The sequence below is a fragment of the Chroicocephalus ridibundus genome, chromosome 7 (assembly GCF_963924245.1).
Source record: "Chroicocephalus ridibundus chromosome 7, bChrRid1.1, whole genome shotgun sequence".
Taxonomy (NCBI): domain Eukaryota; kingdom Metazoa; phylum Chordata; class Aves; order Charadriiformes; family Laridae; genus Chroicocephalus; species Chroicocephalus ridibundus.
In genome coordinates this window covers 58,264,151-58,290,963 of record NC_086290.1, presented here as the reverse complement: position 1 = coordinate 58,290,963, position 26,813 = coordinate 58,264,151, and the positions used below count along the sequence as shown (strand labels likewise).

At 55.6% G+C, this 26,813-nt stretch overlaps 1 protein-coding gene across 3 annotated transcripts in view; it reads left to right on the top strand.

Moving 5' to 3' along the window:
* The window catches only part of ATP2A3 (ATPase sarcoplasmic/endoplasmic reticulum Ca2+ transporting 3), a 57,521-nt gene extending 33,768 nt beyond the window's left edge, over positions 1 to 23,753 (top strand). Inside the window, exons 9-22 of one of the 3 annotated variants that reach the window (XM_063340765.1) lie at positions 692 to 780; positions 3,324 to 3,426; positions 3,972 to 4,103; positions 6,373 to 6,498; positions 7,689 to 7,907; positions 8,340 to 8,675; positions 8,768 to 8,988; positions 9,735 to 9,937; positions 10,042 to 10,127; positions 10,757 to 10,890; positions 11,317 to 11,434; positions 12,069 to 12,186; positions 14,104 to 14,176; positions 18,494 to 23,753. In XM_063340765.1, the coding sequence (XP_063196835.1) occupies positions 692 to 780; positions 3,324 to 3,426; positions 3,972 to 4,103; positions 6,373 to 6,498; positions 7,689 to 7,907; positions 8,340 to 8,675; positions 8,768 to 8,988; positions 9,735 to 9,937; positions 10,042 to 10,127; positions 10,757 to 10,890; positions 11,317 to 11,434; positions 12,069 to 12,186; positions 14,104 to 14,176; positions 18,494 to 18,569 (2,034 nt within the window). In that variant the 3' untranslated portion in view covers positions 18,570 to 23,753. Of the gene's footprint in view, positions 1 to 691; positions 781 to 3,323; positions 3,427 to 3,971; positions 4,104 to 6,372; positions 6,499 to 7,688; positions 7,908 to 8,339; positions 8,676 to 8,767; positions 8,989 to 9,734; positions 9,938 to 10,041; positions 10,128 to 10,756; positions 10,891 to 11,316; positions 11,435 to 12,068; positions 12,195 to 14,103; positions 14,177 to 18,493 lie in introns of all 3 variants that reach the window. The other 2 variants (XM_063340767.1, XM_063340766.1) reach the window with 2 other exon arrangements.
* The last annotated feature ends 3,060 nt before the right edge of the window (positions 23,754 to 26,813 follow it).

Sequence of the window (26,813 nt, the reverse complement as noted above, 5' to 3'; positions counted from 1 at the left end):
CCCCTGCTGCTGCTGGAGGTGCCCGAAGGGTGGGCTGTGCCAGGGGGGATTGGGAGAGCTTGGGGAGAAGGGGGATTTTTACTGTGTTTTCCCTTTTTTTTTGGTTTTGTTCCTCTCACTATAGCAGCAAGAGAGAAACTGGAAGGAGGTTGAAAGGCAAAAATCACTAAAAATAGAGCATGTGGGACTTTTATGGCTCCTCAGGGCTTTATTACCGAGCTGCCACGCTGCCGGTGCCCGGAGACGAGCTGCGATCCCAGTAGCCCGCAAGGCGAGCTGGTGGCCAAGAGCTGGCTGGGAAAGGGCGGCAGGGGCAGCCCCTTCCCGCAGCTCCTGGCTGGTCGGATCCTGCCCCGCGGAGGCTTCCCAGGGCAGCCGGGGCAGAGGCGGAAACCAGAGCCCGACGGCTCCTCTGCTCCAAGAAAAACACAGCCACCTTCTTAGGAACTGGCTCGGCACCGCTCCTCTCCAGTGGAAAAAAAGAGCTGGAGGAGGCGAACACGAAAAAGGCAGGGGAGAGCTGGAAGGATTCGGGGACGGCCAGGAATGGTGGGCGACCAGGGAGGGGGCTGAGCCCGGTGCTGGTGGGGCCATCGCTGTGGGTACCAGCTTGTGGGTCTCCAGGCTGGGCATGTGAGTTGTACCCAAAAATCGCTGCCTAATGCCCTGTCTCCATCCTTCCCCCTTGCAGATGTTCATTATGGAGAAGGTGGAGGGCGCCCAGTGCAGCCTGCACGAGTTCAGCATCACTGGCTCCACCTACGCCCCCGAGGGACAGATGTGAGTGTGGGTCCCCTCCACTTTGCAGGTGACACGGGGTGGCCCCGGGGCAGTCGGGGACGGGTGGGAGGGTTGAGCTTGTGGCCGAGGCCGGGGGACCCCCAGCTCACCCCCGCCTGGGTTTTCCATGCCGGATCACAGCCGTGCTGAACCCTGCCCGTGGAGATACACACCGGGCGCTGGGTTCTGGCCGCGTTGGGCTTGCAAGCGTTGGGTGGCTGCCCTTCACTTTCGGTGGGAGCCAGGGCAAGTCGTTTCGTCGTCCCTTGTCACCAGCTCCTGCCCAACACGACGTGGGGGGCTCATGCCCCGGCTCTGCCCGCCGCCCTCCCACTGCTCAGCAGAGGGGCTCAGCTCTGCCTTCGTTAGCAATCCTGATGAAAACGAGCCCGCTGTCGAAGCGGAGAGGACAGCAGATGTGGGAATAGAAATGAATGAGGTTTTCCTCCGTACGTGCTCGTTCTCCAGATTTCTGAAGCTGCACATTTTTGGTATCGGCTGGTGACTGTCACCCCCGCCCTGCGCAGGACGTGTGGCTGGCAGCTTGTGCCGCTGGCGATGTGTGGAGGGGCTTGAAAATGGCTACAAACCCCGTCAGGAGAGTGGTCCCCGAGCCCCACATCCTCAGCAGGGACGGCCGTGATGGCTGCTGTGCCAGGGGCACGGTCCCACTGATGTCTGGACACATTTTGGGGGGAAAAAGTGGGCTTTGCTGAGCTGCAGCTGAGGGCAGGGAGTGGAAGCCAGGGGCTTTTCCCTGCTGCGTTATTACACACGTGGGGTTTTCTGCCCTTGTGTTTGTTTCTTCCCCCTCCTTCGAAGGGAGGTGATGTGGGGAAAGTCTGGGAAGGAGGAAGATGAGGAGCTCGGGTGGTGGTTGGGGCACTCTCTGCTCCCCTTCGCTTTGCTGTGTGATCCTGAGCACGTTCTCCACCACGGTCCATTCCGCTCATCCGTGGAGCGACTATTAATTTATCCCAGCCTCAGACTTAATTTCATGAATATTTATAAAGCCAATTTGATCCTTGGCTAGGAATCTCCATTAAAAAGTGAGCCAGGTCATAAGCTGGTATCAATCAGTGCGTTTCAATTAAATGAGGAGGGCTGAGGGGCTGAACTCCTGTCTGCTAACCTCCGAAGCTCCATGTCCCCTCTCGGGGAACTGCCTGCAGGGAGGGCCCGTGGTGGGCTGCAACGATTCGTGTTGCTTTTGAGTTCTGCTGCGGCCCTGCGCTTGTGCTGCGCGTGCAGGGGGACGCGAGGGCTCACTTAGGTGTCACGGAGAGAATCCCTCCCCGTTCCCCGGGGCTGGTGGGACTGAAACGCTTGTTTTGCTTTAGCCTGGCCTTGGCGTGGAGGATATTATGTGCTTGATTTTGGGTTTGCTCGCATCCCCGCGCAGCACCCAGCCAGCAGCACCTTTGCTGCCGCCTCTCCCAGCACACGGGTCTCGCCGGCTCCGTGCAGGGACAGCCGACGACGGGGACGTATCCCCCCATCCCTTCCCAGTTCTCTCCGGGGGATCGCATGCTGCAAAAGCCATCCCCGGCGTTTCTACCTTCCCAAACATCAAAACCTATCCCAGAGTGCCTGCAGGCTCCCTCCTCCACCCGCTGCCTCCCCCTGCCCACGGACCGGGACGAGCAGCATCCCCTGGGCAGGAGGCAGCCGGCCCCTGCCCGCGCGCAGCCCAGCGCGGCTCCTTGTCCCTCAGCAAACAGATTTTTCAGATTTTCTTGGCTGCTCCCTGTTTTCCGCTCCTGAGCTGTAACAAGGGCTCCAAACTGTTCTTTCCATTGGGAACCAGCAGTGGAATAAACTGATCCTAATAAATGCCTGACAAATTATTTTTCCAGCGAGCAGATGACCGGCTGGGTTTATGCAGCTCTAACCTGCAGTTACCTCTCCTGGAACCGGGATAATTTTTTTATTTCCCCTGAAAATCACCGCTGCCATTTCTGCCACCGGGCGAGGAGTGGTGTCCAGCTCGCCTGGTGTGTTCAGGGCTGCTCCTTTCCAGCGGTGTTTGTGCTCCTTTACATAGCAAAGAGCTGCTCTTTAGGAGGCAAAGGCCACAGTTTGCTGCTTGCTTGGAAACAGCCACAGTCCCAAAACCAGTCTGCTGCTGTTAAATGCTCCCTTGGGTGCCCTCCGGCTCTCCGGAGCGCGAAGCAGCATCACGGGGAGGAGAAGGGACTTGCTGCAGCTCCTCTGGATCCCCAGCAGCTGGAAAAGCCCAGGGGAGCGGACATTAACTTGGATTTCTTTGCCTCTTTTCTCCTCCATCATCTTCATAATCGGCTTTTTGACAGCCCCTGCTTTCAGGTCCAACGCTCTTTCGAGCTCCTCTGCAGCCCCCTTTATTCTGGGGCACTTCCAGAGTTTATTTGCCTCCCGCGATATTTGATTTGCAACTAGTCCTGCCCATTTGGTAAAGCACAAAATGCGAACCTGAGAGTTCACTGCCAAGCCCGGGGCTTTTTCTCCCTCCCTATAATTTGAAGCCGGTGTAAGGCTTTGGGGGGGTTGTTTTCTCCCCGCAGCCTGAAGGACGAGCAGCCGGTGCAGTGCGGGCAGTACGACGGGCTGGTGGAGCTGGCCACCATCTGCGCCCTCTGCAACGACTCCTCGCTGGACTACAACGAGGTGTGGGGGCCACCGGGGACGGGGTTTGGGGGGACACTGACAGTGCTCTTCCCTTTGCTGCGGGGCCCTTTGCAGCGGAGGTTTGTCCCTTGGGATCCCCTGCCCTGACTTCAGCCCATCCCGGGGTGATGCTCTGGGAGCCCTGGGATGGTGCGGTGGGTGACAGCATCCTTGGTCGGAGCAGCGGGGAGAGGACTGAAAGGGGGGGTGTCAGGAGGATGGGGCCAGGCTCTTCTCAGTGGTGCCCGGGAACAGGACAAGGAGTAACGGGCACAAAGTTGACCATGGGAAGTTCCATCTCAACACGAGGAGGAACTTCTTTACCCTGAGGGTGGCAGGGCCCTGGCACAGGCTGCCCAGGGAGGTGGGGGAGTCTCCGTCTCCGGAGACATTCCAACCCCGCCTGGACGCGTTCCTGTGCCACCTGCTCTGGGTGACCCTGCTCTGGCCGGGGGCTGGACTGGGTGATCTCCAGAGGCCCCTTCCAACCCTATGATTCTATGATGTGCCCTAAAGCTTAAGCTCTATTTTTTTCTGCCCTCTAGTCCAAAAAAGTCTACGAGAAGGTGGGGGAAGCCACCGAAACAGCCCTGACGTGCCTGGTGGAGAAGATGAACGTCTTCAACACTGACACCAGCAAACTCTCCAAGGTGGAGCGAGCCAACGCCTGCAATTCGGTGAGTGGGGGATGCCCTGTGAGCTCCGGTGCCAGGGAACGGGAGGGAGAAGAGGGCTTTGGGACGACTGTTGTTTGAGCAATAACCACTTGCAATGACCTAAGGATACAATTTCTTGGCTGAGGTGTTTTTGGAGCAGACAGTGCAGTGTCCCCGGGGGGGCTGATGCTGGGGCTGTGGGTCCACACGGACCTTCGGAGCGGGTGATCCCCGAGGCTCAAACTCAGCCCAGTCCCTGCTCAGCCGGGAGAGACCCTCTCGGTGACGGCCAGAGCTCCGCCTGCAGATGAGGAGGTTTGGAGTTTTGTAGCTCCGCAGCAAATGGTTAGGTGCCCGGTTTGTGCTGAGCGGCCGTCCTCCATGGCGTGAACCAAACTCCGTTCCCCAGGGCCGTGCTTGCCTGAAGGAGGCTTGATCTGTGCTGGATGTGAAAATACCCCATACCGGTTATTCCCCTACTCCAGCTCTCCAGTGTCTCCCTGTCCTCTGGGTGAAAATACACTTTATTTCATGTCTGGATTTGTTCATATTGTGCTGTTAGATCTTACGCTATCTTTGCTTGATCAAAGGAAGGGCCCTGTGTTCTGGCATTTCTTCCCCAGATAGGTCCGAGCAGGTCGTAATAAGTCCCCTGACTCCTTACTGATAAGGGAGATGGAATTGCCCGGCCGTCCATCAGTCCGGCATCTGCTTCCTTACGTGTGCCCGTCGCTGCCCGGCCACTCAGAGGCCAGGCTGGGTTCGGTCACCGGTGCTGCTCTCCTTACTCTCATGTTGGGCAGGGACAAAAAAAACCTTCCTTGGAGTTTCCTGGCGGCGTTTCTTCACTACTTGTTAATCTTTGTTGCGAGCGGCTCTGTGCTTTGAAGTCTCCGGTGGGATTTCGGGGTTCCACAGTGGCCGGCTGCTCCCAGGCGCCCTTGCCACTGTGCTGAGCGGTGCCCAGAGGGGATGGCGCTGCTTTTGTGGGCACAAAACTTCCCGCCTACGTGTAGTCACTGCACTCGTACCCTGTGCTGGGTTTGGCCTTTGAGAGTTATTTGGTGTTTGCTTGGTCCATCCGGAGACAGTGCCTGCGTTTTGCGTGGGCAAATCCTCTTTGCACGTCTCTCCACCTCCCCAGCCCCTGCTCACAGCTTCGCTGCAGTAGGAACACCCTTTTAACTTTGAACTTGCAAGGTTTTACCCCAAAAGGAGTTTTCTTTTCCTTTGCCCCGTTCGCTGACTTATTTAGATTTAAGTTGCTGTAGAAGTCCCGTGCAAAAAGCCACTCGTGTCCCCATTGCAAGCAACACCCTCCTGGCAACAAAAAAGTAATGATTGTATAAGCAGTTGAGCCACGCAGAGCAAGGTTGGCACGAACGTCCCCGTTGCCCTCTCCGGGTAACACTTTGGATCGGCCCCGGATGTCCTGCTCATTCAATGGTTTTTCTGGGACAAGACGTGTCCTCCCGGGAGCCAGGCTCAGCTGCCGTGATGCCGACGTGGGTGCCAAAGAGGGGGATTGCTCCGAGGATGGGCTGCTGTCTTGCTGGGCGTTTGGCTCCTGACATTATTAATTAGTAGCAGTAGCAGAGCCTGGTTTGCGGGGGGGTTCGGGGGTGTTGGGGTGCAGGAGCCTGTGGGTCCCTGCGATGGGGCAGCCCCTGCTCTGTCCTCGCCCTGCAAACCTGCAGGTACCACTTGAGTGACTGTTACTGCCTAGCTGGCGGTCCTGGGGGTAATTAGCATGCCCTGAAATGAGCCTAATTAGAGTCTCAGCTGTGGAGATGTTTAATTTGATGGGAGCCAGTCCAGCCCCAGGAGATGCTGGAGCTCCCACTCCCACCGGCCCCCGTGGGTGCAGGATCCGGGCAGACCCCTGGACTGTAACAAGTGGGATGCAATTCCCCGTCCTGCAGCGCAGCTGGAGCCCAAGGCGGGGGAAAGTCTCCCCCACCTCCGTGGCAAACGGAGCTTTATCTTAGGCTGCAGAAACTGTTTGCCATCCCCTGTGGGGTCAATAAAATAAAGGGCTGGCGCAGGCTGGCACGTGCTGTGGGCTGGGCCGCAATGCTGTAGTTGGAGGGGTTAAGATTCTCCCCAAAAAATTGGGTAGGGAAAGTTCCTTTGGCTTTTTTGGACTATGCCGTCCCTCCTGGCTCCTGTTGTTGCCTTTCTCCTCCCATCACTGGTGCTGTGCCGGCTCGGCAGGGTTGTTAGCCAAGGCGGAGGGCACTGGCTGCTGTGTCCCGGCACATCCCGGCTCAGCCCCGCGCTGTCCCCGCAGGTGATCAAGCAGCTGATGAGGAAGGAGTGCACCCTGGAGTTCTCCCGCGACCGCAAGTCCATGTCGGTGTACTGCACGCCCACCAGCCCCGGCCACAACTCCGCCGGCAGCAAGATGTTCGTCAAGGTAGGGGAGAAGGCCCTGGGCACCCTGTGGGATCCTCCTTCCCCATGCGCACCCCAGCAGGGTTTGGCCCTTACTGCAGCGGGCAGTGGTGCTTTGTCAGTTTGTCCCCTCCCGTGGCTGTCTGGGTGTCCAGGAGCCAGCAGGTAGGCTGGTGTGGTGGGCGAGGAGGGGACTCTTTGCAGTATTATATAGGAATATATATATATTAAATATATTATTATTATTATTATTATCATCATCATTATTATCATTATCATCATTATCATTATTATAATATATACTTTGCAGTATATATATAGGAAAAGAAAGGAGGTAAGATGATTTAGAGGGAGGAAAAGGCGCTGCGAGTGCTCGTGCTGGGGCCCGGGGAGAGCTGCCCCTGTGCAAAACTTGCCTTTATTGAAGGCTTGGACCATCCAGACACCAGCAATGCCCAAAGGGCGATGTCCAGCTTTCCACTATAACCAGAAATAAAATAATGCTTTAAAGGGCATTTTCTTCCCAAGAGAAGAGATGCATCAGGAATTTCCCCCCGCTGACTCTGAGAAGATTTGTATATTGTTGCTCCCACTGGGAGATCTTCTGGGTGGGTGAACTCTGTCCTCCGGGTCAGGTCGGGACCCTCTGGAGCCGCCGCATCTGTGGCCTGCCGGTCCTGGGCGAGCGGTAGAAGGACTGCAAGCTTTATGTTAAAAAGCAATGTCAGGGGTCCTTTGTAAGGTCAGAAGGGAGGGGGTGAGGTGCTGTGGTGCTAAGGGACACGTTTTCCTGAATCACAAAAGCATCGCAAGCATCCGCTGAGCATTCCGCAGGCAGCGCATTTTTTTTCAGCAGAGATTTACAGCCCGAAGCCCCTCCGGGTCCGAGAGGGGGTTTGTGGTGCGGGGTATCTTTGGGCAGGCGCGTGGGTTTTGCGGGCGTCAGACGGGTCCCCCGCAGCGCAGATCCTGCTGTCTGGTGACCTGACGCGGGTTCATCCTTGCCACGGTCCCCGTGCGCTCGGTCGGAGGCTGCCATCTAGCGCGCTGAGCTGCTGCGCCGGGATGGGTGTGATGGAGCTCTGGGGACATCGCCTTCTCCTCTGCCCAAAACGCGGTGCCTTCCCTCCCGCCGGCGCTTCCTTCGGTGCTGGCAAGAGATGCTCATCCTCCAGGCTGATTCCAGCCCCTAAGCCCTCTGCTCCTCCCCAGGGCGCCCCAGAAAGCGTGATCGAGCGCTGCACCCACGTCCGGGTGGGCACTGCCAAGGTCCTGCTGACGGCCCCGGTGCGGGAGAAGATCCTGGGCAGGATCCGGGACTGGGGCATGGGCATCGACACGCTGCGCTGCCTGGCCTTGGCCACCCAGGACGCGCCCGTCCGCAGGGAGACCATGCAGCTGCACGACTCCGCCGCCTTCGTCCACTACGAGGTACGGCACCGGGGGCTTTCTCCAGAAGCTGTTTTCCTTATTCCCAAAGCCTTCCCACCTACTTCCAGCTGCCCCAGCAGTATTTTCTCTCTGGTTTCTCTGTGAGCAGCAGGCAGTGCAATGGCTGGGCTCCTCCTCTGCAAACCCTGGTGCAGAGATGTGCGTACCAAGGCCAACAGCCCCGTCCCACTGGACACCTGTCCCCATGGGGTGACCGCTGAGAGGGGCCTGGGGACTACCGAGAGGGGCAGGGAGGAGGGGAGTGAAGCAAAAAGGTGTGAGGATGGGGCGCATCCATGGGGCTGTTGGTTGGACACCTCCTGAAATTTTCCTCCCAGGGGAAATCTCCGTGCCCGGGGTGGTTTCCCAGCAGGGAGGGAAGCGTCTGCGTCCCTGCGGTAAATGTGAGTCCGTGGCTGTCTCCCTCCGCAGAACAACCTGACCTTCGTGGGCTGCGTGGGGATGCTGGACCCTCCCCGCAAGGAGGTCACCTCTTCCATCGAGATGTGCCGCAAGGCCGGCATCCGCGTCATCATGATCACCGGCGACAACAAGGGCACGGCGGTGGCCATCTGCCGCAGGATCGGCATCTTCTCAGAGAGCGAGGACGTGGCCGGCAAAGCCTACACAGGCCGGGAGTTCGATGAGCTGCCCCCTGAGGCGCAGCGGCAGGCATGCCGCGATGCCCGATGCTTCGCCCGCGTGGAGCCGGCACACAAGTCCCGCATCGTCGAGTACCTCCAGTCCTTCCACGAGATCACTGCCATGGTGAGTCCCCCGGGGATGCCCCACCACCCCCTGCTCCCCTCCTCTCCACCCGGCCCAATCCCTTGCACCTCGTTAATCACAACTTCATGCAGACAGGTGATGGTGTCAACGATGCCCCGGCCCTGAAGAAAGCCGAGATTGGCATTGCCATGGGGTCAGGCACGGCCGTTGCCAAGTCGGCCGCCGAGATGGTGCTCTCCGACGACAACTTCTCCACCATCGTGTCGGCCGTCGAGGAGGGCAGGGCCATTTACAACAACATGAAGCAGTTCATCCGCTATCTCATCTCCTCCAACGTCGGGGAGGTCGTTTGGTGAGAGCCCCCCACACTGGGCACCGCGTTGTGGGGAGCAGCGGTGGGAATACGTCCCCTGGGGCAGATGACCTGCAGTCCTGTCCCTGTCCCCTGCCCTTGGCAGCATGCAGTGCCCAAAATTGTCACCCTGGGTACCAAACGGAGCAGCTATGCCTCACCTCGTTCCCCTGGGCCAGAGGGGTTTTTCTTTTGTAGCTTTATAATCATGTCACCCCTCAGGAGCTGTTTTGTTAATTCATTGCCTGCTTAAGCCCATGCCATCATCTAAGACGGGTTCAGATATTTGTGCCCACGCTGTTGTCACCGGGTCACACTGATGCACTTTGCACCAGGTCCCGAGCAGCTCTCCCTGTCCCTGCCCATCCTTCCCAGTAAATCAGTGCCGTCCTCAGCAGCGTGGGCGCAGCCTTGGGATCACTTGGGCATCCTTTGCCCTTGCGTTTCAGCAGGGGTGTTTGTGCTGGGAATGGGAACCCACATGGCCATGGGGACATCAATGGTTGGGTTTCGACTGCAAAATTTTAATAGTAACAGGAACAAATTTTAGCTGCAAAATTCAGTCCTGGACTTCAGGTTCCTGGCTCAGGGGCTGCGGGTTCATCTGCAGGACTTTGGGTGACTATTCAGTTTTGGGGTATTTGGATCCAGGGTACCTGCTTGCTCTCCCCTTGCATGACACGGACACTTTCTCTGGCTGCATAGAGCTCATCTAATTCAACATCTCTGGTTTCTTTCCCCCACAGCATCTTCCTGACGGCCATCCTGGGCTTGCCCGAGGCCCTCATCCCCGTGCAGTTGCTGTGGGTGAACCTGGTGACGGATGGGCTGCCAGCCACTGCGCTGGGCTTCAACCCCCCAGACCTGGACATCATGGACAAGCTGCCCCGCAACCCCAAGGAGCCCCTCATCAGCGGCTGGCTCTTCTTCCGCTACCTGGCCATAGGAGGTGAGCCCCCGTGGGCACCAGCAGGCAGAGGACGGGCATGGGGTGCCATGGGGAAGGGGACCATTGCTGGGTGCTGGGGGTAAGGGTGTCTCTCTCGGCCACAGTGTACGTGGGCCTGGCCACGGTGGGTGCAGCGACCTGGTGGTTCTTGTACGACGCCGATGGACCGCAGGTCTCCTTCCATCAGCTGGTGAGTCGGGAGGGGAATGGGCCAACGTGTTGAGCAGGTGGGTGAGGGCATGGATTCAGGCATGGGGTCAGGTGTTGGGGTCTTTCCTCTACCTTTCTTCTGTGGTTATGGTAGTGTTCCCAAATTCCTGGTGCAGAAGACAGTCATTTAAAAAGAAAAGCAGATTCTCTCTCTCAGGCTTATGTTTCCAGCCTTGCTTCTGCCAGCAACTGACTTGATCCAAAGAAGCTGAAAGTAGCTCCCGTACCTGATCCCACATTGAAAGGGATCGATTTTTATGTTACTGTAGGTCTGAGCAAGGTGGTGGGAAAATGGGTGCCATCGCACCCTGATGTCACATGCAATGGAAGATGTATTTTTGGTGGAGACACGTGCGTGCTCAAACACTTTATTAACTGCACATGAAAATCTCTAAGCCACGATCCAGCCATAACCCCAAAGCCCCATCAGAAGCTGGGTCACTTCATATGGTTTTATCAATTGCTCTGAACTGTGGGATATTTAATAGCGCCCCTAATAATCAAGGTTCACCATGTGCCCCTCAACCAGTCGACCTCTTCCTCCTCTTTCCTGCCTTTCCTACACTGCTGCTCTGCCGTGTATTTACCAGCGGTTTCCTGTGCCGACAGAGGAACTTCATGAGGTGCACTGAGGACAACCCCATCTTTGAAGGAATCGACTGTGAGATCTTCGAGTCGCGATACCCGACCACGATGGCCCTGTCCGTGCTGGTGACAATCGAAATGTGCAATGCTCTGAACAGGTAGGGTGGCTGGAGGAATGCTCTGTGTGCTCTACGCATGACCGACTTTGTGTAGGGTGTCCTTTGGCGGGCTGAGGGCTTTGCTTTGTCTCAGCAGAGCCATTCGGAGTGTTCTCGCAGTGGGCCACTGGGCTGACTGTAAATAAACTCCTCCAAGCCAGTGTGCTGCTGTCGATAGCAGTGGAGGAAGGGCTGGATCCGCATCCGTTAGCAGTTTGACCCTGTTAATGACCGTTTCTCATCCACGCACGGCTGGTTGTGTTGAGATAGGTGTCCAGATCCAAACCACGGCAAAGCCTGAAGCTGAACAGTCGGGAAGAGAGGGGCTACAGTGTGCAGCCTCGGAGAGGAGGGGGAACCCCCAGCTTGGGCAGGCATGGGGAGCAGGAGGTTGTTGGGGCTAACGTTGTCCCCTCGCTTTCGCAGTGTCTCTGAGAACCAGTCGCTGCTGCGGATGCCTCCATGGCTCAACATCTGGCTGCTGGGGGCCATCATCATGTCCATGGCTCTGCACTTTCTCATCCTCTACGTCAAGCCCATGCCTGTGAGTGCTCTCTGCCACCTGCGCGCGCAGCCCAGGGGCCTCCTCCTGTGGGCAAGGACTTCCCTGGAGCAGTCTTTGGGTCTGGAACCTTCTGGGACGGTTGTCCCCAGCATATGCCCAGTCCTGTGACTCTAACCAACATGGAGTCGAAGAGAAACCCTGCCCCAATGAGCCTTTACTTAAGTCAGAAGCTCTCCTTACAGGCGACGGAAAGGGGCATGGATATCTCGGCTCCTTTCGGAGGCATTGCCTCCCTTTGCAGTCCAAGGCTGGTGATGGCTCAGCTGATGCCTAAAGGCGCTTAAGATGAAGCGGGTCGCAGTGCCCAGGGGGTTACATTGTCCTTTGTCCCCTGCTAAGCTCCTGTGAGCGCATACGGTCCTAGCCTTCCTCCCTTTTCTCACCTGCAGGAGGGGTGAAGGACATTGTTTTTCACTGATCTTGGCCAAGAGCCACCTTGGGATCATGACAGCCCGTGAAGGAATCCTGTTCGTTGAGCTGTCTGGATCCTCCCTCCTTGTACCTGGGGTGACCCTTTCTCAACCTGTGCCATACAACAACCTGGCCTTTAAAGCAAACAAAAAAACCCCCACCTCCTTCCCTATTGACGTGTCTAATCCTTTCCGCCTTGCAGCTCATCTTCCAGGTAACCCCCCTGAGCTGGCCGCAGTGGGTGGTTGTAATGAAAATCTCCCTGCCCGTTATCCTGCTGGATGAAGGACTCAAGTACCTTTCCCGGAACCACCTGGACGGTGAGCATGCTCTGCGCCACACTGCGTTATGTTTGCTCCATGGCGCTTTGCTGGGGGGTTCGTGGTGGCTTCGCGGGCGCCTTGCTCACCTCCTCCGCTCGCGTGGTGTCTGCACCTGCATGTTCATCCACCTTTGCTGTGGAAAAGGGACGTTTTCTCCTACCCCCTTCCTTCCCGGCTGCCACAGCAGGCAGAGCAGTTGGTACTTACATCTGCTTGAAGTGCTCCCTTAGGAGCTGGAGCACTAAATAAATATGCCACCTGTGTTTATCCAGCTCCTCTCAAACCTCTGGGAACCGGGTCCCTTCTCTTATAAAGCAAAACAAATCAAACACCGGTTTCCAACAGGAATCCTTAATTTTTTCCCTTTGTTTTCCACCCCTCTACGGCCGTCCTTACCTTGTATTTGCTGCCGCTATTTTAAGAGCAAATAAGAGCTGAATGTGTTACAAACTGTTTTGAATGGGGCTGCCCTTGGCCGGCACCGCTCGGGATCTGTCCTGCGGCACCCGTGGAGGAGAAGCAGCTCCTGTGACACCGGGGCAGCAGTTCCCATGTGCTGTAAATCACGGCCTGTGTTTGGGCAGCCCTCCCAAGAGATGATATCATCTTTCCTTTCGCTTCTTGCAAAAGATGTTGCTGTGGCTGATATCTGAGTTAAACCGGCAGGTTTTTCCGAGCGGCGCCGTGCCCGCCGTGGGGCTGGCCCCTCTCCAGGAAAACAGGTTTGATTCATTTTTTGTTAAGGTGTGTTTGCCTCGACAGTGATGGCAGGGAGACGAAGGGCAGGAGAGACGCCATCCTTGCCCAGGAAGATGGTCGCCTTTCCACACCCTCACCTTGCTCAAACCTTTCTTCTCCTCTGAAGCAACCGGCGTCCTAGCAAACCCCTTCCTTTTGCCTTCACCCCTTAATAATGACTCGAGAAAACTGTGCAAAGCCACTCTTGCATTTCGGGGCTGACGGCGGGTCTGTCCACCCCTAGCAGGGAGGGATGTGGGGCATCGTAACTGCCCTGTTTGGTTTCTCTTGGAGCAGAACCATGCCAAAAGCTGGAAATACGGGATGGGACGTTATTGCAAGCAAGAAATGATCACAAACAGGTTGCGTTCCCCATCGCCAGCTCACAGCTAAAATCGCCCTTCCTTTCTGCAGCGAGCGGATCCATAACCGCAGCGATTGCTCAGCGAAGTCTCTGCTGAGAATCAGAGGTGCAGGGGCTCCTGGTTTCACAGACCAGACAGAAATTGTTTCTACCTTATTTTTATTTAATTGTTGTATCTCTCAGCAGGCTGACAGGTGCTTTGCATCACCCGGGCTCGTTTTACCATGCGACCACAAGCCTGTAGCAACAATTTTATGGCATGGCGCTGGGCTGGGGCGTAGGAGAGCTGGTTTCATTCCTGGCTGTTGCATCCCATGCATGCCCTCGGTCTTCACTTCGCCATCTGTGAGCTGGGGATGAGTCTGTCTTTCTCCCACACTTTGCATTTCTCTGTAAAAAATCGGTGCTGTTGGAGGAAGGGCTTTTCTTCAGCTCTGCCAGCGCAGCTCCGAGCACAGCAGGGTTCCTGGCAGGCGTACGATCCGTTCAAGTCCCATCGTACCAGCTCTGAGCGTTTCCTCCTCCCGTGCCGTGCTCCCGACGTGCCGGGTCCTGTGAGCTGCGCTCATCCCCATGGTCACGGTGCTGCTGATGCTCACGGGTCGCTCTGTGTCTCATCCAGCAAGGGTTTCCCATGCAGCTATTCAATCACGGCTACGGGGCAAAATCACGCTTAAATCATCGCACTCGAAAGAAATAATTGAAATCCTGCATCTTCCTAATTCCTCTGGGCTTTGAAAAGCAAACAAAAAAAACCACAAAAAAACCTCAAGAAGCCACTTTTAAATGTGGTATTGTGATTTTTTTACCAGGCATTCTCAGGACGGTAAGACACACGTGGAGCGGGGAGCACCAGTTGAAAACCGGCAGGACGCCAGAGCAAGGGTTGGCTTTCTTACGTGTCTCATCCCTGAATGCCGTATTCCCGTGTTTCCTCCAAAATCTTGCTCCTGTGTGGTGGGGACCTGCTTGGACCATGTCCGGGTGAACGTGGCTTGGAAAATCAGCTGATAACAGAGCCCAGGGACCCCGTACCCAGACATGGTCTCCTTTCCCACACTGGCCTCTGTGTTTTGCTTCAAAATAAGGTCTAAAAAGCCCGTGACACAGCCGTTTCCGTGGCAGTTTTGGGCTCTGCAAGGCAATGCTTGGGGATAGTCTCCAGCATGGGTCCTTCTGAGGGATGGCCAAGGGTGTTCAGTTGAGGGATGCAGATGTCTAGCTGTGAGTTCTGCTGATTCAGGTTTTGCATGGAAAATTTTCTCCTTTGATCAGATTCAGATAAGTTGTGTTTCCATTACGCTGGATTTTCCTTGTCCTTGAAGCAGCAGAAAGCTGAGACTCTTCAGTTTTCACCGCAGTCTCGGTGTTTTACTTTCCTCTCCCCATCACCCCAGTCACTTCCAGCCTCCCGTCTTGCATGCTTTGCGTGTGCCGCTGCCTTCATCCGTCTCTGGCCCCTCTGAGGTTTCTGCTGTCCCGGTTTTGGGAGGCAATGTGAGTGTGAGACGGCAAGCCAAAGGGCATGGCTGAGCTACGCTGGCTCGGCGTGGCCCGCAGATGTTGTGGTCAGGAATGTGGAGATGTTCTCCAAGGTCCTCTTGGGTGTCCATCCCACAGATACACGCTGGCAAGCTCACAAGGGCTGACCACCCTCAAGGACCTCTTGCCCTGGTATTTTTAATATTTGCCATCCTCTGTGCATTTAAGTGTATTGGTTTCTGAGCCCCGTGGCACACAGGAAGAAGGTTTCCAGGCATCTATGCCAAGACCTTGCAGAAGTCTCTTTTCTGAGTGGTTCTCAAAGGTACAAAATCCAGACAGGGCGCTGAGATAACCCCGGTGCTCGTGCCCCTCTGTGCGCCGTCAGCCTGCTGCCGCGGCCACCCCGCTCCCCTCCTGCCCCGTCCCTCATCTTCACCACCTCGAAGCGAACCCATCGCAGGTGTCGGTGGTCCCGGCGTGGTGGTTTCACTTGTTTTCAGCCCGGGTGCTGTTTCTCCCCACGTCAGGAAGCGGGTGCTTTCTGCAGCACAGCTACGAACCGCCCCGACAGCCGCAGCGTCTCTGAAAATCAGAAGTTTTGCTGTGCAGGAGTTGTCTTGGTGTGTTTTGTGGCGGATTAACATTTATGCAGCCGTTTGTCCTGACGCCTGGTGAGAACAACCAGCCCTGCGTGATTTTTCAGGAGCTGCGAGGTGGTGCCCGTGCCGCTGGGTACCTGTCCCCACCTGTCCCCTCCCCGGCGGGCAGCACGGTGCTCCGCAGCCACCCGCCACCGCAGCTGATGTGCCGGCAAGATTGCGCCCTTGGCTGAGCATCTCCGCTGCCGAGATTTGGCCTCTTATCTGCAAAGTCGGTGTCGTCTTTATGCTTTAACATCCTCCCAGGGGAGAGCAGCTGGCGGAGGTGGCTGTGTGGTGACAAGTGTGTCACGCTCCCCGCCAGCGCCGGCCGGGGCTCACATCCCTCCAAGACAGCCTGAAATCTGCAGGGACCAAAATCTCTGTGTCCCATCACAAAAAAAATCCCTGCACATAGCGAAAAGGAGCTGCTCACCCTCTTCTCCCCCGTCTGCCCACACCTGGGGACACGAGCAGCCCCCGAACCACCCCCCCGGGAGCAGAGGGGCAGCTGCAGCTCCCGTTTTCCCAGCGGAGGAGGCAGGCGTCCTTCTCCCCGGCGCGGCAGAGAGCTGGGAGCGAGCCGCCGTGGCTGCCCTTGTAGGGTAATCTCTGCGCGGAGCTACCTTGGCCGGGCGCTGGCGCCGGGGGAGGAATGTGTCCCCACGGGCCAAGTCGTTCGCTCGAGCTGTGGGATGCTCTGAAGGAGAGCGGCACCGCACCTTTCGCTGCCGGAATCTCTCCAGACGGGATTTTACAGCTCTGCTCCCTTGCTTTTTATTTTATTTTCCTTCTCTCCCTTTTTTCCCCCCTCTTGTCTGTGCACGTGCCGTGCTTTAGAAATGGCAGAGCAGAGGGAAGCTCTCGGTGCTGCTGCCCCGGTAGGGCAAAGGGACGGCAGGGGGATTTCCCTTTCGGTTTTCTCACGGGTCCGGGGTCTCGGCTGAGGCTCGGGGTGCCCTGGTGCAGCGGGGCAGACGTGCAATTTTCAGAGCTACAAGGGCTGCAGCGTTTCCCTCGACGGAGGGATGGTCTTGGCTGGCGGCTGCATCCCTCCAGCATCACCTTTTACAGGAACCTGTTAAGAGAGAAGTAAAAAGTAATAAGGAAAACACCCCGAAAGGCGTCGGCTGTTCTGGTGGGCAGCAGATCTTGTAGGAGATGAGCTCTGGTCGTTCGGTTGCAGGTTTGCAAGAGTTGAAGGGCTGTGACAGCCCTGAGAAACCTGGTGATGTTGGGATCCGGTGGATCCCAATCACCCCATCATTCCTGCAAACAGGATCCCTGTGTGTGGAGAGGAGAGCCAGGCACCGGCATTTCATGGAATCATGGAGTAGTTTGGGTTGGGACCTTTCAAGGCCGTCTAGTCCAACCCCCTGCAATGAGCAGGGACACCTTCAACAAGATCAGGTTGCCCAGAGCCCCGTCCAAGCTGGCCTGGAATGTTTCCAGGGATGGGGCATCTCCCACCTCTCTGGGCAGCCTGGGCCAGGGTTTCACCACCCTCAGAGTGGAAAATTTTTTCCTTATGTCTAAATTTAGGGACCTGCATCCTGGTGGAGCAAAGTGGGCACCGGACCCTCCGCTGTCTGCAGTTCTCACGGATACCCCTGACTTGCTCTGTGCCGGGGGGTTCCTTAGAGGCCGGAGAGTGATGTTTTGAAGAGCATTCGCCATGGTTAAGCACTCGCTGTCGGCGCTGCAGCCGTGTCCCCTTCCTGTCCCTGCCCGCCGTGCGGCACGGCCGCCCCCCGCTTTGCACAACCGTTTAGGGGAAGCGCCGTGGCTGGCAAATATCCGCCGGAGCTGCTGAAGAGGCACCCCCGCAACGTGGAGGAGAGGAGTTTTGATCGTTGCAATGAGATTTAACACAGCAGGGTCGCCAGCATCCCTGCTCGGCTCTGAAGCCGGCGGAGCAGAGGTCATCCCAAGGGATGCTGCCATTGCAGCGATCAATTTTATCTCGGGACGCGAGGGCTGGGCTCTCCAGCCAGCGCTGGAAAGAAATTTTGGCAGAAGTTGCGAAAAAGCTTTTGGGGTTTGTTTTTTTTTTTTTTCCTCTCTCTCCCCTGTTATTTATTAATTCCCCGGGAAGCTTGTCGGCACCAGGGCTGGCAGCGGGCGCGGAGCCTTGCTGGTAACCCCAGGCAGGACCCCTATTCATCAAGAGCACAGCAACAGCGGCCCGCTGCGAATGTGTTTGGTGATGTGTGCAGCGATGAAAGATAGAGAAATACAGTCAAAAGATTCATGATAAGTGATTTTTCTAACTCTTCTCAGAAAGTGCTGCCTTGTGGGTTTGTTTTTGTTTAAGAAAAAAAAGCTTGTTCTGGGCAGAAGAAAAGCTGGTTCTGGTCTTTCCCAGCCCCGGGCTGAAGAGCAGCCGCTGCCTCGGGGAACCTGAGGTCGCTGCTGTTGACTCCTCGAAAACTGGGGATGTGGTTGGTGTGAGACAGGCTCCGGCAGGGATTTCAAGGCTGAACACCGTAGCTTTCCTTCAGGGCACGTGTTGCCTGTCACCTTCCATGTCCAACTGCATAAGCAGGGTGGGGAGAAGTGAGAAGGGCAGCCCTGGGGATGGGGCAGTGGCTGCAATGGGTAGATTGGTCCTTGTTAGTTGTCCTGGAGGTCTGTATGGATGTAAATGTATACATGGATGTAGATATATATATGTAGCGTGTGTAAGTGGTGCCCATGGAGCAGTCTCCATCCATCTGGCTGCAGTGGGGACGGGGCGGTGGGATGCAGTGAGCTTCGTCCTCTCTGTGCCGCCGCCTTTCCCTGGGTGCTGCGTGGTGCTCTCGTTAGGATCGATAACAAGGGATCCCTGCCTGCTCGCCTTCCTGCTGTTCCTGCCTGCGTGGCTCCAATTCACTCCTTTCCCTGCTTCCTGCAGGCTGTGGATGGCGTCTTCCTCCTGGGGCAGCCTGAGCTGCCGCAGCTCTGTGCAGACGGGATCCCAGGTCCCTTCTGGGATCAACCCCGGAGCACCCTCTCTTGATAACAAAAACAGGGAGCTGGTTTGCTTTTGAACCCTCACCAATACTTTTCCTTCTCTTTTTCTTCCCCTTTGTTTCAGGAGAAGAGGACAAGAAATGAATGACACGAAGGAACCGCTCCTAACTAAAGGCTCCCTAACTTGTAACTCGGACTGAAGTCTTGCATGCGTGACCATCGCTAGAAGCCAGCAGGACATGCATGTGTCCGACTATCAGACAAATGCGGGTGAATCGTCGAAAAGAAAAATACTGATTTTGTTTTGTTTCGTAGCTTTCTTTTTCCTGTACATACGAGTGCAATTACTGGACAGCTGGCGTAGGGTTTGGGGACGGAGCTGTGTGGACCCGGGTCGTCGTAACGCGGTTCCTTGGGGATTTAGCCCTGCAAAATTTGAGACCCTCTTTCCAGTTTTCACCCTGACGGGGTGAGCTCAGGCAAGACGTCCTTCACGGGAGATCGAGGGGCGGGGGGGAGTCGGGGGTTGTAGGCAATATGCTGAGCACGGGTGGGCGGCTGCGTTCCCTGGCCGGGCAGGACGAGCGAGGGCAGGGGAAGGGCTTGGCGGTGGGCGCGGGCAGAGGAGGGAGGCGAAGGGGCCGTGGGTTGGGGTCGCCGACCCTCGATGATGCCTGCGGTGTCGGTGGGGGCATCCCTGCGGCTGCTGCGCTCCGCTCCGTGGTGTGGCCATTGGTGGTGTGGATCTTGCCGACTGTGTTTATACGTCGAGGTCGAGTGCGTGCGGTGGAAGGTGAAGTTCTCCCTATTTATCGCACTGTCCTGTTTGATGCCCGCATTGTGGGAAGCCCCACACCTTCTCAGGCTCATCGGACACCAAAGCGTTGACGCAGTCTTGTGTGTTCTCCTCCGTCCGGCGTCTTCTTAGATCCCATCTGCACTATTTGAGCCGTAGCCCTCTTCCTCGTAGGGGCAACCGTTTGAAGCAAAGCATGGGGATGGCCAACTTTGCATTCCTCATGTCTACCGCTCACTCCTGGTCACGATTTTTATCCTCAGTTGATTTTTAACCATTTCCCTAGCAGGAGTAGAGCTGAAGTTCTTAGGAGCATGTCCATGAGTTCGTGTCCTCCTGCCTTGGAGGACATCGCTGTCTTGCACAGGGCGTCCTTGACACCGGAGATCCGCCTTCGAGACAGGGATGAATGTATGCTTGTACATAACGTAGTCCTTCTCCGTGAGCAGTGTTTGTCGCGGCATCCCTTTTTATAAGGCACCAACTTTATTTTATCCTCTTGGGATGGTCCTGCAGCAGCAGTGACACGGGCTGCAGAGAGAGTTTGTGGATTTTGGGATCCAGTAAATTGATCTTTCTCCATTGAGCTGCATCAGCTGAGGAGCTGATAGCGGGTGATCTCTTCTCCAGCTCTCCAAATCCTCCCTCCTGTTTTCCTCACGTTCCCCCATGATCCGTCCTGATGATATTTCATTAGCCAGACCCTGTATCTTCCCTTTCTCTTAAATTCCAGCAGAAGTACTCGAGCCAGGGTTTTGGAAGCATTTTGCTCCTTTGCTGTTGGGGTTTTTCTTTTACTTTTTTTGCCTCTTAAAAGCTTCCAGTGCTTTTCTGTTTCTCTTTTACCTGGGCAAGAGCTACTCTTCCTCTGTACAGTAGGTGCCAAATATCATCCTTCCTTTCTTTTCTCCATCACCAGCATTGAAGATGAGCAGAGCCCCCAGACCAATGGGAATGTACAGAATTGTTATACTACTGAGCTGATTTAATTGTACAGAAAACCTTGCATGAAATGTTGTTACTGTATTTAATATATAATGTATTCAAGAAATTTTAATATGGAGCTCTTTAAAAAGATCTTTATAGATACTCTGTGGCTAGAAGATTGTTGCTGATTTTTTTTTTTTAATATTATTATACTTTGTCTTGAAGAAGTTTTATTTTTCAGACGTGTTATGTCTGATTGATTTAATTGCTGATCCCATGGGACGACCAGTTCCTCTGTAAAGATTTTCACTGTTCTGAGACTCACCCTGGCGAGGAGGACCAGGGCACGACCCGGTACTGCTTAAGCCTTAGAGTAAGGCTTCAGTAAGACTCACGCCATAGACGTGTGGTGTGGCCTTCCCCGAACGGGTGGATTTCACCTCGGTTTAGTACAGATCTTCTCCAGCTCTCCGTGCAGGGAAAGCACAGCGGGAATTTAATCCAGTACCAGCTCGGTGACTTCAGAGGAAATTGCCTCTCTGTTTCCCCGAGGCTGAAAACCCGTTTGGGAGAGGCTGGGCTGGATTCAGAGCATCCCAACCCCATTTGTAGGGTCCAGCGGGGCTTTCAGCTGCCCGATGGCATCTCCCTGGGACATGGTGGCCTCAGTCCATCAGGACGGACCAAGCAGGTCTGTGTTGCACCACCTGCGTTTCCCTGGGCTTAAGGTCAGGTGTGGGATTATTAATTTTACCCTTAAGGTCTGGTGCAGGTTTATTAATTTTACCCAAATACGTATGTGTGCGGAGGAGTTTCCTGTGTAAAGGTCCCGCTAATGAGTACTGAATAATGGATGGGAGTCTGATGGAAGGAGGCCTAAAAGGAAAAAAAAAAAAAAAAAAGAAAAGAAAGAAATAAGAGCTCTGTTTCGGAGCAGAGATGGAAATCATGAAATTTTAACTTGCTATTAAATCCCTGCTGGCAATTTTTGCTTCGTCTCACCTGACACGGAGGGCTGGGGGTGGTCGTGCCAGGCGTCCGTCTGAACCCACTACCAGAGCGGCTGTTTGAGGAGCTGCTGCGTTTATTCCCTTGCTGTTGCCAGAGGTGCCGAGTTGCTGTTATTTTGTCGTCGGTGGAGATGCCGCGCTGCTGCGAGCCCGGGCAATGTCGGCCTGTTTGTCCAGTCGCTGGGTTGCAAGTGTGGGTTACCGAAACCCAAGCCATTGCGGGCCAGAAACCAGAGCTGTGTCCCAGCCAAAGGCTCGTTCTTTCCAGCAGGAGCAAATTGCGTTTGGTTTTTTATTGCAAGCGTCTGGATCTACCTAGAAAATAGTGCAGGAAACCTGGGCTAAGGCTCCCTGGAGCAGGCATCTCCCTGGCTAGGAGGGACCATTTCGACACATCCCCATTTCCCCTTCTGAACGGTTGGCCACGTCTCTCTCTTTCCCCCCATCCTTTAACTACTTGGAATACAGGTTTCACTCCATGCTTTTTGATTACAAATGTTTTCATGAAGTAGATAAAATATCCATGATGTAATTTTTTTTCCTTTATGCTTCGGTGACGGGTCAGGATAAATCACGGGGCAGGTATTTATCGCGCGCGTGCCACCAGCAGCGTGCTGGGCGCTTTCACAGGCTGGAGCATGTTCTTGTGCAAACTTGGAGATCCCGGAGCCGAGACCATCGCTTTGGGATGGGGTCTTGTGTCTTACCGCGGCATCCGACGGTGTGCAATACAAGGGAGATGGACACTGGGTGGCCGTTTGGCCCAAGAGCTTCTTAAAAAAGGCAGCTGAGGGTCAAAGCCTCCGGGATCCGTGCTTTTTTCACAACCGAGTTTAGGAATTACTTCCTTTTTTGTTCTGTTTTGGTGGTGCTGCCTGGCATATTTGGGTTTTAACTGAAACGTAGGTCTTTCCAGCAAGACCTTTAGCATCAGTGGGCTGCTGCGGCAGATCCCCCGCGCGCAGGGACGCGAGGTGCACGGGGGAGGACACGCCGGGATGGCAGCACGGGGTTGTCCACGAGCACTTTATAGTCCTTTCTCAGGGCCAGGCACCGTGCTGGGCTACAGCCAAGGCGGGACGCGAGGGTCCCGCGTCCCTGGGGCGAGCAATTTGGGGGGTCAGCTTTGGGCAGCAGGTGCGGAAAGTCTTTCGTGCTGTTTCGGGACGTCGTGTCGTTGTGGCCAGTTGCTAGATGAGCTCTTGCCCCTGCGGCGTGTGGTCCCGTCGGGAGGCACGTTGGGAAAGGAAAAAGAGAGATGCTCTGCGGAGCAAAGACGTACTGCGTCCTACGTTTTATTTCTGTCACGTGGCCACGGTGCGGCTCAGGGTCTGGGTGAGGTTTTGGATTTGTGTGTTTGAGACTTTGGCACTGTGAAGATGTTGTCTGTGTGTTTCTGACGCTTGGCTCAGCCAAGGCTGGATGGTACCACCAGGCACTGGGGAAGTCAGGAGCAGAAGGGTCAGGCTTTACTGGAGAGGCTGGGGGACTTCATTCCTGTAAGAGCATGGAATCTGGGGTTGAACCAGAGTCTCTGCTCATGATGTGGATGGCAGAAGTAGCCAGAGGAGCAATAGGAAAACTCAGCAGCAATTTTTGGTCCCTCTTTTGTGTGTCAGGTTGACAGTGCTGCTTCCCAGTCAGGGTCCTGCTCCGCAAAACTCATCAAATTGCTGTGCCAGAGCTCAGGCTATCGCTGTCCCGGTTGGTGGGAGATGTTCAAGGGCTTCAGTGACCTTGGCATCGTATCACTCCTGAAACTCAAACGCACAGGAGTCCCCAGTACCAACTCCTGAGACTTACTGTGAGTTTTGGTCCATACCTGGCATGGCCATCACCTTGTATAAATGATGCCAGAGATTCAGTTGTCCCTGTTCAGTCCCACCCGGGCTTTTTTTCCCCCACTTCTGTGGTGGCACTTTCTGGCAGGGCTTGTCCCCGGCAGGGAGACAGCCCGGGGGTCGGGTTTTTGGGATGAAGGAGAAGGGCTTCACCCCATGCAGAGCTTGCGTGGCACGGTTTGGGTTAGGCTTTGCAGGGCTGCAGTGAGGGAGGGGACACACAGGGGAAGTTGTGCTCCCTGGACCTGTCCTCCTGGTGCCGTTCAGCTCTCGGTATGAGCGGGGCACTACGTGAGCCTAAGCCTGTGTGCACCTGGAGCGATGGGGACACGGGTGCTGCCGGCCAGAGCCCGAGCTGGGTCCATCCGGGCGCTTGGGACCAAGAGGGGGGCGAGCGCTGGGCTGCCAGCGGGTGCCCGCAGTGGCTTCAATCTGGGAATATCCTGATTTTTTTTTTCTTTTTTTTTTTTTTAATATGAGATGCCTGGACAGCCAGACCTAGAAATCTCTGAGTTTGTGCTTCATAGCGGAAGGTAAATCATTGTATCTGGGGGTGGGTGGGAGGGTGTTGTCTGAGGGGTAGAATTGAAAGAAACAAGGTTTCCTATTTTATTATATGAGAGATATTTTTCCACTAAATTACTGCTTCCTAAATCGTGTCCTTTGTCCGACTGTAAATAGCCAGGTGTGCCGTGAAGACGTGGGAAAGCTCCTCGTGGTCACATCCACACGATCCACTCTGTTCAGACAATATTGGGCTGATTTGTTTTATACTTATGAAATTACAGAAATAAAAGCAATTTTACTGGATGACTCTGGGGGTTTTTTGTTGTTGTTTTTCGTTGTTTTATTAATTTTAATTTTTTTTCTTTTTGCTTTTCTTAGCCTGTTTGTGGCCGATTTGGGGGCCATTTGGGAGCCCCTGGAGCTGTACGGGAGTGCCCGAGGGCATTCTTCAGCCGTAAAAGGAGCTGTGCTCACCAGATCAGGATTTCTTGTGGGTTTTCAGAGCAGCCAAACTAGAAATGGAGCTGAGCTTGTCTCTGGCATGGGACGACAAAGGCGAAGTGAAAGGAGTGGCATGATATGACTGTTGGGAATTTTTTAAAGTACCAGCTAATTCGCTCTCGGGGCACAAGAATACAAATAACAGTGCTAATTTTGACTGCATCCAGAATAGTCCTCACCTTATCTCCCCCAGCTGAGAGAGGAGGTTTAAATAAGCCCTGTAATAACCTCCACAAGAAATAATTGTTAAATAAATAATAATTAAATAGCTTGGCTTCCTCTGGGGGCGGCACAGGGCCTCGGGACCGTGCGTTTCCATCTCCGCATCACCCGGAGGTCTGCCCATGGTCATATGGAGAGCGGAAAATTCAGACGCAGCTGCATGTCGTGTTACGGAGCCAGTCTGGGTTTACGGTGAGATTGCCCGTGGTGTGGCTGTGCTGGGATGTGGCTCCACGTGCGCCTTCCCGATGCTCCAGGCAGGAGAAGGGTGCTGCACAGGGAAACCCAAAACCTTTGTAGCCCAAAGGGGACGTGAGACACCCAGGCAAACATTGATTTTTGGAAGGGGCCATTGCTTGGCCTGCTCTGGAGGTCTCCTCTGGAGAACTGGTCCTCCAGCATTGCACAGGAGGGCCACCACCGCCGTGGCCGGAGGTGACCCTCAAGCCAGTCCCCTGTAGCAGCCACCCCCGAGGATGCAGCGCTGTGTCAGCACATAGCGGTGAAGGCAAAGAAAACCCCCCAAATTCCCCACCTGATGTCGCATCGGTCCCTGGACCACTGGGGACCATCACCGCTCTGGGGCTGTGCATGTCTTTCAGAGGCATGATTGAGAAAACAGGTCTTACCGCCCCCAAAAAAACGCTGAGGGTCCCTGCACCCCATGGCAAGCGTTGAGCCGCCCCAGGGGGTGTGCGTGCCACGCTCCCAGCGGCTGCGATGGGCACAGGGGCACTGAGGCCCTTCGGTACCCCCGGCCGCTCGGGTTCCTGTGTTTGCGTTGGCGTTGGCTAAACCAGCGCCGAGGTATTTCCAGGGCGACCTGTTGCCGCAGCAACCGGGGATGGAAATGCCGCTTCTGTGGGGCGAGTACCACCAAAAACATCTGTCTGCGCCGGGGCGTCGCAGCGCGGGACGGGCACGGAGCGGAGCCAGCCCTGCTGGGAAGGAGCGAAGAGAGGTCAAGGACAAGTTTAAAATTGGAAAGAAAACTGAACATGCCGTTTCGTAGGACCTTGCTTGCTCTCATCTGCCAATTTTTTTTCCACCACCCCCACCCTTCCTACGGCCAGCGGGGTGGCGTGAGCATCTCCTCTGGCTGGTAGGGGACAAAGGGGTCCGTGCTGGCCAAAATTTCTGAGGACGGCCAACTTGCAGGGGCTCTTCCTGGCAACTTCGGCCACCGCAGGTCCCCTTTTCACACGCCGTCATATTTTAAATGTACTTGCCACTGTGTTATTCCTCCCCATCCCCAGATTTGCAGCGTGCCGCGCATTTTTGTGCTGAAATTCAGAGCTCCATGCTGAAAGCTGCCAAGTGTGAGTCTGGATTGTGTAATGAGCTTCATCTATTATTTATATTTTTTTTCCCCCGAGAAGTTTTTGGAAAAGCAATGTCTGAGAGCCTGGAAAGACCTGGTAGCTCTTATGCCTACCACAACGTTGCCTTCCTGGGTGTGGGTGGGCTCAAGCCCCGTACAAAGGCTTTCAGAGCCCCCTCTTTATGCCCCAGCAGCTTCTCCATCCTCCAGGCCCGTGTCCCAGCTCGAAGCAAGGATGCATTCACGTTTCCAAATGTCTCCCTTAAAAATACCATTTTTTGCATTTTTCTCTTGACAGCCCCAAGCAGAGGTTGAGTTTGTTTAATGGCTAGGGGAAGGAGTTGCTTTCACAGCCACGGACTCAGTCCGGTGCTAAACCCATGGCAGCGCTGCTGGGGATGCCCTCGGTGGGTCACCAGCCCTCGATGCCCCCGGCGTCTGACCCAGCTGGAGCTGAGGGAGATGCTGGATGAGGCCAAGCCTGGTGTTGGGGACCGGGCAATGAGCCAGGAGAGCATTTGGGCAATCTGCTGCTGGGGCTTTGCATCCCCAAACACTAACCCAGGGACTTTACTGCTGCATTTGCTACTTCCATTTCCACCTCCCGTGGGCAGTGGAGCTAGATGGGCTCATTTTCCTTCTCTCTCCCTGGTTTTGCCCTCTGTGTCCCCGTGCTGTCCTGCTCCTGCGCTGCTTGGTCCCACGTTTGCGTGCTGCTGGGGTCAAGCCCAGCTCAGCACTTTCTGTGCCCAGGGCCACCCCAGCCTCGGTGCCCAGGACCGGCTGCAGCTGAGCTCAAGCCGCCGCCGCTCCTCCAGCGGCATCCGCAGCCCTTGCGCCTCATCACCCCGGCAGAGCACCCCCAGGCCTCCCGCCCGCTTGGCTTGAGAGTGGCTGAGAGACGCAATAGTTGTTTGGAGGAAATGACTGTGAGCGTATCGACAGCATCGTACGAGTTTGAGTCTGCAGGAGCCCAAGATAAGAACAACCCCAAGGCCATGGCTGCTGTGCAGCGGGTCGTGGGCATCCCTCTGGGCTGCACCTTACGCAATAGGCTTATAAAACCCTCTTTCCACTAATTTATTTTTATTTTTCATTTAGGCATTACAGTAGTATATCATCACAGCAGATTGTCGCAAACAGAAAGCAAACCCTGACCTCGCATCAGGACAGCCCAGCTCCGGAGCCGCGGCAGAAAGCACCCCAGCCCCATGAACTCAGCATCTCCCGGCAGGCAGCCGCCCTCTCTGGGCAGGTAATTTAACAGCTCGGCAGCCCGAGCAGAGCCCTTCCCCGGGACAGCCGCCTGGCAGAGGCGG